Source organism: Nicotiana tomentosiformis, chromosome 9, assembly GCF_000390325.3.
Source record: "Nicotiana tomentosiformis chromosome 9, ASM39032v3, whole genome shotgun sequence".
NCBI classification, from domain to species: domain Eukaryota; kingdom Viridiplantae; phylum Streptophyta; class Magnoliopsida; order Solanales; family Solanaceae; genus Nicotiana; species Nicotiana tomentosiformis.
The window spans coordinates 72,214,630-72,229,544 of NC_090820.1; the positions used below are offsets into that span (position 1 = coordinate 72,214,630).

A 14,915-nucleotide genomic window follows, 5' to 3' on the forward strand; every position below is an offset into this window, starting at 1 on the left:
GACACCATAACACATAGAAAATTACAATGAACTCAAGAATCGCAAGTAACACCACCATGCGTCTGATTCCTATCAAACCAACACGGAATGACACCACACTTTGCAGACAAGTTAAAAATGAAAAAACGGACCTATTCCAAGTCCTCAAACCAAAATCTGAAACTGATAGCAATAAAGTCAACTTACGGTAAAACTTATGAAATTTTCGAACCTTTAAATTGCCAACTTTCGACAAAACAAGCCAAATCAACCTAAGAACCTCTGAACTCAATTTCAGGCATACACCTAAGTCAAAAATCACTATACGTACCTATTTGACCTATCAAAATACCGTTCTGGGGTCATTTTCACAAAAATCAAACCCCGGTCAACATTTCCAACTTAAGCTTCTAAACCAAGAACCAAAGGATCCAAATCACTCCAAAACCTCCCCGAAACAAAACCAATCATTCCCGCAAGTCATAAAACCACAAATACGCATAGGGAAAGCTTCAAAGGGGAAACGAGGCTCATTCAGATTAGGTTGTATTTGGTTGTACCCAGAGTACAACCAAAAGTAGGCATCGAGAATTGTACCCAAAAGTAGGCTCATTCATCCGTATTTGGTTGTACCCAGAGTAGGCATCGAGAAAACTGATGATCTCGTGGTCGGCTGTGGTATCAATCATGCGATCGATGTTGGGCAGAGGCAAGGAGTCCTTGGGACATGCCTTATTCAGATCCTTATAGTCTACACACATTCTTAATTTATTTCCATTTTAGGTACTACCACCACGTTAGCTACCAATCCGGGTATTTAACCTCCCGAATGGACCCTATTTTAAGGAGTTTAAATACCTCATCCTTGATGAAAACATGTTTGACCTCGGACTGGGGCCTCCTCTTCTGCTTGACCAGGTGGAACTTTGGGTCCAAGCTTAGCTTATGAGTGGTTATCTCCGGCGGGATCCCTGTCATATCAAGGTGGGACCAAGCGAAACAATCTTCGTTAGCCATAAGAAATTGAATGAGGTTTTCTTAAGCTCGGGGCTTAACCCCGTGCCCAGGTATACCTTTCGATCGGGCAAATGTTCATTTAGTACGACTTGTTCCAGTTCCTCGACCGTTAATTCTGTAGCGTCAGAATCATTGGAGGCTATGAAAGATCCGGGGACTCCGTAGTCATCGTCCTCATCTACTCTTCGTTCCTCCGATTCCTTCAAGGCTGATATCAGTGATTGCTATTTGGCCTCGTTTTTGACCATCCGATTCGGATCCTCCGATGTTGAGAGTGTGGATGCCGGGATCACCTCATCAACCACGAACATCTCCTTGGCAGCCGGTTGTTCCCCATAAACTATTTGGAATCTTCCGGGTGTTGGGAATTTCAGCACCTGGTGCAGTGTCGAGGGTACTGCTCTCATTTTGTGAATCCATGGCCTGCCGAACAAAGCGTTGTATCTCATATCCCCTTCGATTACATAGAACTTGGCTTCATGTATGGTTCCAGCGACGTTCACTGATAATGTTATCTCCCCTTTAGTGGTCTCGCACGCCATGTTGCACCCGTTCAGGACTCGAACCGTAGGTATGATCTGATCTTGTAGGCCGAGTTGTTCCATAACCCTCGATCTGATGATGTTGGCTGAACTAACTGGATCAATTAACACATGCTTAACTCGAGATTTATTTACGAGTACCGATATTACCAGTGCGTCGTTGTGGGGCTACACGATCCCCTCAGCGTCTTCATTGTTGAAAGACAGGGTTCCTTCCGGTACATAATCCCGAGTCCGTTTTTCCCTTGTGATGGATATTTTGGTGCGTTTCAGCATCGGACCCTGGGGAAAGTTGACTCCACCGATGATCATGTTAATGACGTGCTGAGGCTCTTCCTACTCGGTCTGCTTATTAGAATCATTGTTCCTCAAGTAGTTCTTGGCCCGATGACTTAGAAAATCTCGGAGATGCCCGTTGTTGAATAGCCGGGCCACCTCTTCTCTTAATTGTCGGCAGTTTTCCGTTCTGTGGCCATGATTTCCATGATATTTGCACATTAGGTTGGGATCCCTTTGGGATGGATCAGACTGTAAAGGTCTAGGCCATTTGGTATCTTTGATGCGTCCAATGGCAGATACAATAGCGGCGGCATCGACATTGAAGTTGTACTCCGATAATCTTGGTGCTTCTTTAGGCCCGACGGGCCTATCAAAGTTGTTTTTGCTCATGAGTCCCGGGTTGCCCTGACCTCGATCACTTCTCCTTTCATTTCTCATAGAGTTCCGCCCGGACCCACTGCTTCTTTGGTCTCCATTGTATGGCTGATACCGATCCCTGTTTGATCTCGGTTCACGATCGATGTCTCTCTTGACTCTATCGATGGTTCTGACGGGACACACGGACCCGGAAATGGCCCCAAGATGATCATCCTCGACCCTGATTTTCGATTGGTACCGATTATGGATATCGGCCCAAGTGACATCCGGATATTCCACCAAGTTTTGTTTCAACTGCTGTGAAGCCAACAAGCTCCGAATGTTGAGTCCTTGGGTGAAAGCCTGAACGGCCCAATCATCAGCGACCGGTGGCAGGTCCATCCGTTCCATTTGAAACCGGGATATGAACTCTCTAAGCATCTCATTATCCTTCTGCTTTACTTTGAAAAGGTCTGACTTCATGGTCTCGACGTTGATAGCCCCGGCGTGTGCTTTCACGAAAGAATCTGCAAGCATAGCAAATGAGTCAATAGAATTAGGAGGTAAGTTGTGATACCATATCATAACTCCTTTTGACAGGGTCTCTCCGAACGTTTTCAACAAGACAGATTCGATTTCATCATCCTCCAAGTCGTACTCCTTGATGGCACACGTGTAGGAGGTAGCATGCTCGTTTGGGTCGGTCGTTCTGTTGTACTTAGGGATCTCGGGCATGCGGAACTACTTAGGGATTGGCTTTGGAGCTGCGCTCGGAGGAAAAGGGTTTTTGCACAAACTTCTTGGAATCCAAGCCTTTCAATACCGGCGGTGCGCCCGGGATTTGGTCGACCCTGGAATTGTAGGTTTCTACCTTTTTGTCATTAGCTTCGATTTTCTTTTCCCCTGATTCTACCCGTTTTGTCAGTTCCTCGAGCATCTTTATGATCTCGGGGTTAGTCCCCGATTCATTTTCATTCGACCTCTCTGTGACCGGTTCATCCCTGCGGATGACTTTCCGGGACGAATCGGGTTCAATTCTGCTCGGTGCGCGGCTTTGGTTCTATAACTAAGTTATCGCCGTCTGTTGAGCCTGCAACATTTCGAAGATCACCCGTAAATTGATCCCGTCATCTCCAATGTTTTGTGTATTTTGAGCCGCCGATCGGGCTCCACCATAGACGCTATCTCGGGATCAGTAGGCAGGTTTGTGATAGCCATATGTGAATTAGCATCAATCGGGCCCGTGACCGGAATTCCGATAGGATCAACGGGCGGTACCTCATCACCGGGCTCTATGTTGTTGTTTTCACTATGATGACCAGACTCATTGTCAACATGTAGGGGTGTTGACTGAGAGTTTGACATTTTGAGCTTTAACGTGAAATTAGAGACACTTAAAAGAACAAGTGTAAAGTAGTAGGTGTTATGGAGATTTGTATCAAATAACCACTATTATCCTTAGCCCCACGGTGGGCGCCAAACTGTTTACCCTCAAAATCGGATAACAATTGAATTTGTAAGTGGTTTTAAGGATTCGTGGATTAACTTGACACAAAATGATGAATTAGATTGCAATTGAAATAAATAACGATAAAGTAAATGCAAACCACACGAATTGGACAATTTCATCCTTGGAAGATTAACCACCCTCGAGCTGAATGCACTTCGATCGGTATCAAGGCACAGAAGAATAAGAGCTTAAAGAGAATAATAATAATGTATTACTTTGGAATGCGTATTACAATGTGTGGAATGAATTATCAGACCCCTCTTTATATAGTAGAGGAATCCTACTTTGGGTACAATTCTATAAAAGGTAAAAATCTCTTGATTTGCTGAACGCCGGTTCCTTACTGATACGCGCCGAGATTCCTGCTGTAATATCCGACCGGTCACTGATGTTTGGGTCTTCTGTTGGTTATGCTAACAATGTTTCTTTGAGCTCGTTCGGGGCTAGGATCGATTCTGGGATCACGAACTCAGTGTTCTCAAATGTAGGCGTTCTGACCACGAGTTCTAGCTTGGTGGGATTTGGGGCCGATCTTCAGCCCTTGATTGTCATATTCCGAGCCTAACCTACCATGTCGTAGGCGAGCTCGATTTCGACCGTATACACGTTTTGTATGTTATCAAATACCTTCCAGTAAAATACTCATAACTTTTTATACCAAGCTCGTATTAACAACGATTTGTGGTATTGAAAAATAGACTCAATGGGCTATAATTTTTAAAATTGAAAACCATGAAAAACTTTGTAATCTGAGAGTTATACTCGATCAAAGTCAAATAATATGCGACTTTGGACATCTTTTCCCGTCAACATTTTCAACTTGTTCCAAACTATTTTTCCCCACTTCCAAACATCTTTAATATGTTCCAAAACATGTTACCACGTATATTTTCACGTGCAAATGATATTATTAAATTTATTCATGTTAACATGCAAACAACGCGTTTAACACTTGATGATCATTTAATGGACCTTGAACACTTTGGAATTTTCCGGAGACCTACTGTTATGCTCTCATCTTTTTCGCTTTGCTTTTGCATTGACTTCTTCGAATTCCATTTTTTTTTTTTTTTTGGAACTTACAGTAGAGACGTTTGGCCTCTAAAAGGGATTGCAGACGCTAGTTTAATAATTGGCCATGATATGAGCACTCCATTGATAAATGAGAGATTAACTCCGTTTGCAGAGAAAATTATTGTATACTTTTTTCTTTTTGAATGGTAATAATTGTATTCATAATAAGCACAAAAGCAGTGCCGGAGTTTCTGAATAAGAAATTTCTACCTCATTTGCATATTCCTTTTCACACCAAAAGTGAAATAACTAAGATTCAATCTAACTTAATCGTCTGGACTGATTTTTGCTTCTCTTCAAAACATCTTGTGTTCCGTTCTATCCAAATCACTGATTAGACACAAGATGGAATCGTGTACCAACAGCTATTTCAAGCTTTATCCAATTAAGAACAGAATTGGAAGGCACGTATCCAGACAGGAAAGGGGTCAAAAGATAAAAAAACAAGTAATGTTACTGAATAAGCCAATGCCAGTGATGAAGTTGTATATGAGATTTTGGCTTACATGTTCGTTTACAGCAAATCACCCCTTCTCACTCATACATAATGGCCTCTTGCAAAAATTCATGTGTCTGGCTCCCGGTTCTGCACTGCACTCCTTAAGATGCCCCAAAGGTAGGGGTTTCTCATGAAACTTCTTCCAACCGATACAGAATGGATATAAACAATTTTACTATCAGTATCAAAATAATGAAGTGCATCAGCAGGATATACCAGGCGAAGCAAGTTAGAAGAAAAAGCAAATAACTACAGCACCCTTTTCAGCAAGAGGATGACCAATCACTAAAAGGTACCTGCAGAGCATAATGCATGCCACTTCATCAATGCAGGTTCCGAAGATGGACCCTCCATGATTAAACTGGTTTTATATCCACAGTAAAGCTTTTATGTGCAACCATTCCAATCTTCAATCTGCTGCCAATATACTCTCTAGATGCTCTACTGCACTTCCATAACCAATCTTGCTAAACAAATGACGGACTAGAACATTCCACGTAGATATCTTGGGTGGAATGCCATCATTTATCATCCTTTGAAGGCAACAGATTGCCGCTTCCAAACCAATCCAACTGCACAGTCCATCTATCAGACAAGTATAGGATATGAAATCTGGACGCAAGTCCACTGGACTCATAGCATTCAGAAGTTGTTTTCCAGATTCAACCTTTCCACCCTTACAGTATGCATTCATAAGTATGTTGAACGTGAGAACATCAGGCTTAATTCCCCTAACCAGCATTTTTGCCACAACTTCTTCAGCTTCCTCAAGCATCCCCATATGGCAGAGACCAGATGCTATAGTGTTGTATGTAACTAAATTAAACTCAATATCGTTTTCCTCCATCTCCCTAACAAGCTCAAGTGCTACCGTAAGGTTGTTACATTTGAATAATCCATCCAACAACTCATTATATGTGGCAGTATTACCTGAGCACCCAAATCTTTCCATTTGATTATATAGCACCATTGCCCATTCAATTCTACCACTAAAACACAAACCTTTAATAAATTTATTAAAAGTAATGGTATTTGGTGGGAAATCTTCTATTACCATGTTATCTAGAAGACTATAAGCTTGTTCAAACATTAAATTTCTGCAGAGTACATCAACCATACATGTATATACCACAACATTTGGACGACAACCAAGAGTGATCATCCTATTCCATATCTCAGATGCTTTAATCACATCTCCAGATTTAGCAAAGCCATCAATGAGGGTGCTGTAGGTTGTCGAATTAGGATGGCAGTCACTTCTCTCCATCGCATTACAAACAGACAGAGCCATATTCATATTACCAGCCAAACACAGACCATGGAGAAGTGCATTATATGCTACAACGTTGGGCGAAACTCCCTCTTTGATCATACCATCCCACACGTAAAGAGCTTCATGCCGTCTGCCCCTCAATGAAATTCCCTTAATCAAACAGGTAAATGAGCGAATATTTGGAGAACAGCCACTAACAAACATCTTGCTCAACATGGCAAAAGAAAGACCAATATCTCCTTGGTCAGCAAATGCATTTAAAATCGTGGTGTACGTGATGACATTAGGATCAACCCCCTTGTCAGCCATCTCATCCAACAAATCAACTGCCTCCTTAGTACTATATATCTTACAAAGCCCATTTATTAGAGCATTATAAATAGGAGCAGTAGGAGTAAATCTCATCGCTAGTTCTCTAGCTTCTTTTACTTTACCAAGTTTACACAAGGAAGAAACAATTGTTGTATAGCTCACTTCATCAGGAGAGCACCCCCTGTTTGACATTTCCACAAGTAACTTCTGAGCTCCGTCAATCCTATCGTTCTTGCACAATGCTTTCAGAAGAATGTTATAGGTATACACATTGGGAACAACCCCGTCTTTCTTCATGTTACTGTAAATAGGATTAATCATGTGAAACCTATTCTCGCTGAGCAATGCATCCAAGAGATGGTTATATATCCTGACCGTAGGCTTACACCCAAAATCCTGTATCCTATAGAAAGTCTTCAACGCTTGCTCTGGCGCCTTTGCTCTCCTATACGAATCGATCACATTGATAAATATCTCCTCGGAACAACTAATACGCTCCAATTTCATCTGTTGTAAAAGGTATTGAACACTGTCCATCTCCTTCTGCTGCCCGAGTTTTTCCATCATTATTTTATATGTTAAAGGGGTGTGCTTGAAAGATGTTGAATTGGCAACCCATTTGAAATACTCTAAAGCAGTGGAAATATTTTCTTCATATTTCAGTCGCTTCAACACATCAGATTCCTTGAGCTCAACTGGGATTTTACCATTTTGACCATTAAGTTTATAAACAGTGAGGATTAAAGGAACAGACTTTTTGTGGACTTTTAACAGCAATGAGCATCCTTCTTTCAAGTACATAGTACAATCAAAGAAAAAATTTATCAATGTTAAATGCAAGAAGAAACCAAAGTAGGAACTAACCAGCAACTGGGTATTGAAAAAGAATCCGAGTGACTCAAATCAGGTTATCAAAAGCACAACATGAACCAATAATAATTAGAAGAGTAATCTAAAAAAGAAGTTGATACTGAGTTTTTCGGTAGAGAAACCATACTGGATAAAGAAATTGAGATCAAATTACTGATTTTCACGTTTTCCAGCAGTTAGGGGAATGCCGGACCGTCCGTTAAGGCGTTAAGAGTCGGAACATTACGACCCGAAAATGTTAAGGCCTAAATAAGGGTGAGAGCAAATCGGCCCAATGGAGACCCAGAAACAACCTTTATCTTTTGACCCCAATGGTGGGATTAGGCATATGGATTTTGTAAGCAACTTTTACCTCCTATCTATACTATATTATAAATTTATTTATCTCTTTTAGAGAGATTATCACTTTATTACATTAGTATATATATATAATTTATTATTTATATAAAAACAATGTATTAGATGCTAATCTTATCCAGTTTAGAATTCATTCTTTTCTATTCCTCCCCTCTCTCTCTCTCTCTCTCACCTGCTACCCTTACCCTCTATCTTCGTATCATTGATTTTCTTCATTAGTAGTTTATTTGTTTCAGCTTTTATTCGTTTTTGATTTTTGAGCTTTTGATTTGCAATTCTTTGATCGTATTTGTTGAGAATTTAAACTGACCGAGTGATTCAAGTGGGTGATCCGAATTTTTAAGTTCTTTTTCAGTTTTGTTTTTTTGTGTGGGGGCGCGCGCATTCAGTTTGCAACTAGTTCTATCTTCTTTTTCTTTTTTGTTGATTAGAGGTAGCTGCTTGTATGTCTATGTTGTCAATGATTGATCACGATTAGGGAATGATGAAACGTGAAGACATGAGTTTAAATTACATTGACCGTCATTAAAAAGTTTCGAAGCTTTGAATTCGAAAATTGAATTTTGTAAAGTTGTTATTTATTTGGATTGGATTTTGCTGCAAATAATTTGGAGTATTCTTCGTAGTCTATATCTCAATTTTAAAAGAATTTGGTGAAGGTTCGAGTTGATTTTGGTTGGAATTACATATTGAAACTAGAATAAGAAGACATAAATAAGTTGTAGATTTTTTGTATATCGGGTGTATAAACGACATATAAATTACAACTAATATAATTATATGCAAGTTGTATATAAGTTATATGTAAATTCTAGGTTTATACAAAAAAATTATATACTAGTTGTATATAATTTATATATAAATTATAGCCTTTGACCTGATTCTGAACAAAAAGAATTATATTCAAGTTGTACATATATTAATTATAGCTTTTGACCGAATTTATATATATTTTGTACAAAATAAAATAGTTACTTTTTTAAATAGTAAAATATAGCTAAACGGGGTAAATATAATCCTAATTTTATATATCATAAAAAATTCCTTTTTGTAACGTGTTAGTACAAGATTGTCCTAGGTTAGAACTATCCCCATTTTGAAATTTTCAAAAATAGCATTTTGCTACGGACGATAGAAAGTGTGATCGATCGCACTACTAAAAATTGCCTGTTTACCGACGCAAATTATCGAGGGACGTCCCTGAGTAATAAAGCTTTCCCGAAGAAAGTTCGTCGGTAAGTGGTACGTAAGTAAATCTTTCCTCGGTAAAAACGACCGACAGAATCCCTCGGTAATTATCGATGGAACCCATCGGAAAGTCATCGATACCTTTCTGACACTATTTGGTCAAATAATTTTACTTACCGACGGATATTTGTCGGTATATTATAAAATAATATAATATCAATACTGACGGATATCCGTCGGTAAATTAAAAATAATAATTTAATATTACTGACATATACTATAGGTATATTTAGATTTTTAATTTATTAATTTGAAAATTAAAAATATGAATAAATTCATATTTCGAAAGATATCTGTCGGTATGTTCAATAAAATTTGAAAATTTGTTTTAAGTATACCGACGGACTCCCTCGGTAAGTATGAATTCTGGATTGACAAATAAATAATTTTTCCGACGGACTCTATCGGTAAGTCGCTCGATAAATCTGGCATATTTTTGGCATGCAGTGCTTATTATTTGTTGCACCACCTGCTAGCTAGGATATTACAATAGAAATAGCAATGCAACCACAATAAAACACAAATTAACAACAATAAAACTTTATAAACTATCCAAACATACCAAACATCGAAATTATCCCATCAAACATCAAAACTATCCAACCAAACTTCAAAATGTAATATTCAAAGTCAACATCCAACTAAACAACAATCCAACCAAACATAAAATCACTCATCTTTGCTTTCCCCCTCATCTTCTACATCGTTTATATTGTTTCCATCACCTTCATCCTCTTCATAAATGTAGCTTTTTGGTGGAGAATGGGGCAGGCCGATTAAGTGGTTCACTTGAGCCTTAAGGGACTTGATGTCATTCTTAAGTGTGGTCCTAATCTTCTCTACATGTTTTTTTTTTCTCATTCATCCACATAGTTCCTAGAAAGTTGTTGAATCATTCGCCGCATCTCCTCAAGGTCCTCACTTTGCACGGTGGCGGATGTCCCAATACCTTATAATTCACAAAAGAGAAGTGAAAAAAATTTATCAAGAACAGTTAGAAAGTTGCTGAAACTCTACGAATGCAGATCATACATTGACGACAACAAATTGAAAGAAAATCTAGAACAGGTTGCTTCCTGAGTCATGAAATGAGACTTAAGTTCACAAAAGCATGTCTTGTAATATCATAACTAATCTAGGGAATTTTTCATATCCCATAATTAATATATTTTAAATTCAGGGATGATTAAAAAATCAGTATTTAAGAATCTTTACCCTGGACAGCCAGAAAACAAATTTTAGATTCATTGACAACATTCATTAATAGTAATTGGCACTCCATGGGATAATACAAGTAAATAGTAAAGCCATGGTCATTTTATACTATCAGAAGCAAATTCTAAACCAATTCATATTGTAAGAAGTGACGGTTGTAACTAAGAAATGTTTTTCCAATTTAAAAGGTAGAACCTAATACTGATCTTGCATGCAGAATACTGACCTTCCTTAATTTGGAAAGTTAAGTATTTTCTCCAAAACATATTAACCAAATAGCAGGTAAATCATAGCTTGTATGTTAAAACAACAGCACTCTAATTAGAATTTGTTGACATTGTAACTTGCAAGCAAAATAACAAAATCAAAATCTAAATGAAAAATCAATCCACCAATTTCAATCAATTTCAAACACGCTGAGATTGGCTATATGAATCTTTTGTATTTGTTCCGCTTTACCAAAGCTCAATTGCATTCTAATACTTGTAATTAATAAAACATTCTTTCTAAAATGCAAATTCAAGATTCTACGAGCACCTTCAAATTTGATTATAGCAAACTTGAAAATGGAACCACTATGAAGAAAATCACTAGATAAGGATATTATTTTGTCACGACCCAAACAAACCCCTGTCGTGATGGTGCCTATCGTGGAACTAGGCAGGCCGACTCATTTCCAAAACAAACCGATATTTTCATTTCAAAGATAATTTCAATGCTATTTAACATAAAAACTTTCGCAAAGGAGTTCAAAGCAAAATAAAAGTACAGAAAAGAAAAGTACGATATCGGGGTGTCACTAGTCATGAGCATCTACAACAATCTGTCTAACAATATCAAGGCTAACTCAGCTTGGAAAATAGCTAAATACAACTAGAGGAAGATAAGAGGGAGAAGAGCAGGGGTTGCGGTCGCCAAGCAGCTACCTTACTATCCCCGAGAAAATCTGCAACCAAAATAATCAACAACCGCTACCGTGCCAAGCTACACCTGGATCTGCACACAAGGTGCAGGGAGTAACGTGAGTATGCCAACTCAGTAAGTAACAATAATAAATAAATACTGAGCAGTAGTGACGAGCAATAAAGCATATAACGTTCATATCGGGAAATTTCAGTAGAATACCACATGCTTTAAAAATCAAGATTTGAATCAAAACATCTCGTTTAAATCCAATTCCAGTAAAAATAATTTAAAGATATTTTTCAACAGTTTTCAACAGAGGAAAAATGCAAAGGTGAGCAAAAATGATGAAATCATAAACAGCCCATCGGGCAAAACATCACTCATATACAGCCTTTCGGGCAAGCCTCACAGTCACTCGTGCCACTCGGGCATACCTCACAATCACTCTTGCCACTCGGGCATACCTCACAATCACTCATGCCTCCCAGTCACTCAGCACTCGACACTCGCACTCAGTAGGTACCTGCGCTCACTAGGGGTGTGTACAGCCTCCGGAGGGGCTCCTTTAGCCCAAGCGCTATAATCTGCACGGACAACTCACGTACTACACAGACAACTCACGTGCTATAATAATAAAGTATGCTGCAGGCGGACAACCCCGATCCACACTCATCCTCACAATCAGGCCCTCGGTCGATATCAAACATGTTGCGGCGTGCATCCCGATCCCCTAAATATGCAACATGCTGCGGCATGCAGCCCGATCCCATAAATATACAACATGCTACGGCGTGCAGCCCGATCCCATAAATATGCAACATGCTGCGACGTGCAGCCCGATCCCATAAATATCCTCCCAAATCAGGCCCTCGACCTCACTTAGTCATAAACCTCTCAAGCCACTCGGGCAATTCAGTAAAAAACAGGACATTCGGCCCAAAACAACATTTATATGCATCAAAATAGAGTTATAAAACTAAGTTATGCAGTAAACAAGTATAACCATGACTGAGTATAGATTTTCAATCATAAACAGTGAGAGGATAGTAAAAAAAGGCCCCTAAGGGTCCAAACAACACTAGCACAAGGCCCAAACATGGCATTCAACCCAATTTATAGAAACTCTTTCTAAAACATCTAAGTATCATATAGTTTCAACAAAGTATGCAACTTTACAATTGCTACGGGACGGACCAAGTCACAATCCCCAACAGTGCATGCCCACACACCCGTCACCTAGCATGTGTGTCACTAAAAATAGTAGAATGATACAAAATTCGGGGGTTCATACCCTCAGGACTAGATTTACAATCGTTACTTACCTCAAACCGGTCAAATCTCTACCCCGCAATGCTCTTGCCTTTGGACTCGGCCTCCAAATGCTCCAAATCTATTTACAATCAGTACAATACCATCAGTATACACTAATGGAATGAATTACACAAGAAAAACTATCAAATTAGACCAAAACCCGAAATTGGCTCAAACCCGGCCCCCGGGCTCACATCTCGTAATCCGACAAAATTTACAAAACTAGAAAATCATTCACTTACGAGTCTAACCATACCAAATTAATCAAAATCCGACATCGTTTGGTCCTTCAAATCCGTAAATTAAACTCTTAAAAATTCCAAGCCCTAACCCCTCATTTTCACTAATTACAATGATTAAACAACGAAAAATCATCATGTATACAAGCATTAGGGCTCAAGCAAATTACCTCACTGATAGCCCTTGAATCACCTTTCGAAAATCACCCCAAAAGCTCCAAAAACCGACTTGAAAATGGTAAAAATGAACAAAAATTCGCGAAGTGCTATCTATACATTCTGCCCAGATTTTCGCATCTGTGGCCTATTCCACGTGCCTGCGTGACCGCAGATGCGGTCAAAAATTCTCGCTCCTGCGAAAATGAATTAAACTCTCAGCCTCCGCACCTGCGCTCAGGTCTCGCACCCGCGGGCTCGCAGGTGCGTCCAAATCCTTCGCACCTGCGCTCTAGCCTTGGCCTCCCATTTTCTGCATCTGCGCTTCATATTCTCGAGCCTGCGGTAGAGCACCTGCGCATTTCCTTCCGCTTCTGAGAAGCCTTCCCAGCACCCTCTTTTCCGCATCTGCGGGCTCCCCTTACTCACCAGCGACCTCGCACCTGCGACTCCTCCTTCCGCAGGTGCGGAAATAGTAGTAGCAGCAGCTTCAGCTGCATTTTCCAACTTCGACAAATCTGTTAACCACCTGGAATCACCCCGAGGCCCTCGGGACCTCAACCAAAAATACCAACAAGTCATATATCAACATACAAACTTAGTCGAACCTTCAAATCACTCAAAACAACATCAAATCACCAAATTACTCTCGGATTCAAGTCTAAGAACTTTTAAATTTCCAAATTCGGCAACCGATTTTGAAACCAACAAAATCACGTCCGAATGACCACAAATTTTGCACACATGTCACAAATGCTACGAACCCATTCCAACTTCCGGAATTCCATTTCGACCCCGATATCAAAGTTTCCACTCCCGACCAAAAATTGCCAAATTTCCAATTTCGCCAATTCAAGCCTAATTCTACCATGGACCTTCAAATCACATTTCGGACGCACTCCTAAGTCCAAAATCACCTAACGGAGTTAAGGAACCCTCAGAATTCAAATCCGAGATCGTTTACACATAGGTCAATATCCGGTTAACTTTTCCAACTTAAGGTTCTAAATAAGAGACTAAGTGTCTCATTCCCCTCCGAAACCACTCCGGGCCCGAACCAACTAACCTGATATATTATAATATATCTTAAGAGCATAAAGGAAACAAAATGGGGAAAACGAGGCTATAACTCCCGAAACGACCGGCTGGGGCGTTATATATTTTCAGGACAAAAATCGTATCAGTATGTCGCCAAGTCAGAAGTAAAAAAATCAGCTCTCTTCCACCTTAAAACAACCCCAAACCACCAACAAAATTAGCCTGAAACGGCACCAAAAACAGCTCCCGAAACACAACTAACAAAAAGAAGAGTTTATTAACGACACTGCTACTATATTTTTACTTACTTTAGTTGTCAATTTAAGATAATTAAACAATCACCAACATTTTTAACGTATACCATTAATAAACTTCTACCTAATGTATAATTATCAATGTATAGGCTAGTGAATCACTAATATTACTTAAGGATATATTCTTAGTACACTTCTACTTAGTGTAATTATCGATCTATAAGCTAATTATAACTATTAAACTTTTACTTAGTGTAATTATCAATATATGAGATAATCAACTATTAACATTACTTAATGATACCACTAATAAACCTCTACTTACGTTAATTATTAATTTAAAGATAAATAATCACTAACATTTCTCACAAATAGCATTAATACACTTCTATTTAGTATATAATTATCAATGTATAGGCTAATCAATCACTAACGTTACTTATATAAGGATGCCATTAGTTCACTAATACTTAGTGCTA

At 39.2% G+C, this 14,915-nt stretch overlaps 2 protein-coding genes across 4 annotated transcripts; both read right to left on the bottom strand.

Annotated features, from left to right (window-relative positions):
- Window positions 1-1,874: 1,874 nt before the first annotated feature.
- LOC138898960 (uncharacterized) lies at window positions 1,875-2,909 on the bottom strand. The gene has a single exon (XM_070185070.1). It carries the CDS (start codon window positions 2,907-2,909, stop codon window positions 1,875-1,877), a length of 1,035 nt encoding a protein of 344 aa, XP_070041171.1.
- A 2,200-nt stretch (window positions 2,910-5,109) lies between these two features.
- On the bottom strand, window positions 5,110-7,999 carry LOC104100271 (pentatricopeptide repeat-containing protein At3g48810). 3 transcript variants are annotated; one of them, XM_009607475.4, is made up of 2 exons: window positions 5,554-7,999; window positions 5,110-5,393 (listed from the first exon to the last, which is right to left on the bottom strand). In XM_009607475.4, exon 1 carries the CDS (start codon window positions 7,641-7,643, stop codon window positions 5,667-5,669), a length of 1,977 nt encoding a protein of 658 aa, XP_009605770.1. In that variant the 5' UTR covers window positions 7,644-7,999; the 3' UTR covers window positions 5,110-5,393; window positions 5,554-5,666. The 3 variants fall into 3 exon arrangements, with proteins under 3 accessions (XP_009605770.1, XP_018627652.1, XP_009605769.1); XM_018772136.3 differs by having other exon boundaries at window positions 5,110-5,396; XM_009607474.4 differs by having other exon boundaries at window positions 5,110-5,432.
- Window positions 8,000-14,915: the final 6,916 nt, after the last annotated feature.

Coding starts and splice junctions, on each gene's coding strand:
- LOC104100271 (XM_009607475.4), bottom strand. CDS start 7,643: ATGTACTTGAAAGAAGGATGCTCATTGCTGTTAAAAGTCCACAAAAAG.
- LOC138898960 (XM_070185070.1), bottom strand. CDS start 2,909: ATGCCCGAGATCCCTAAGTACAACAGAACGACCGACCCAAACGAGCAT.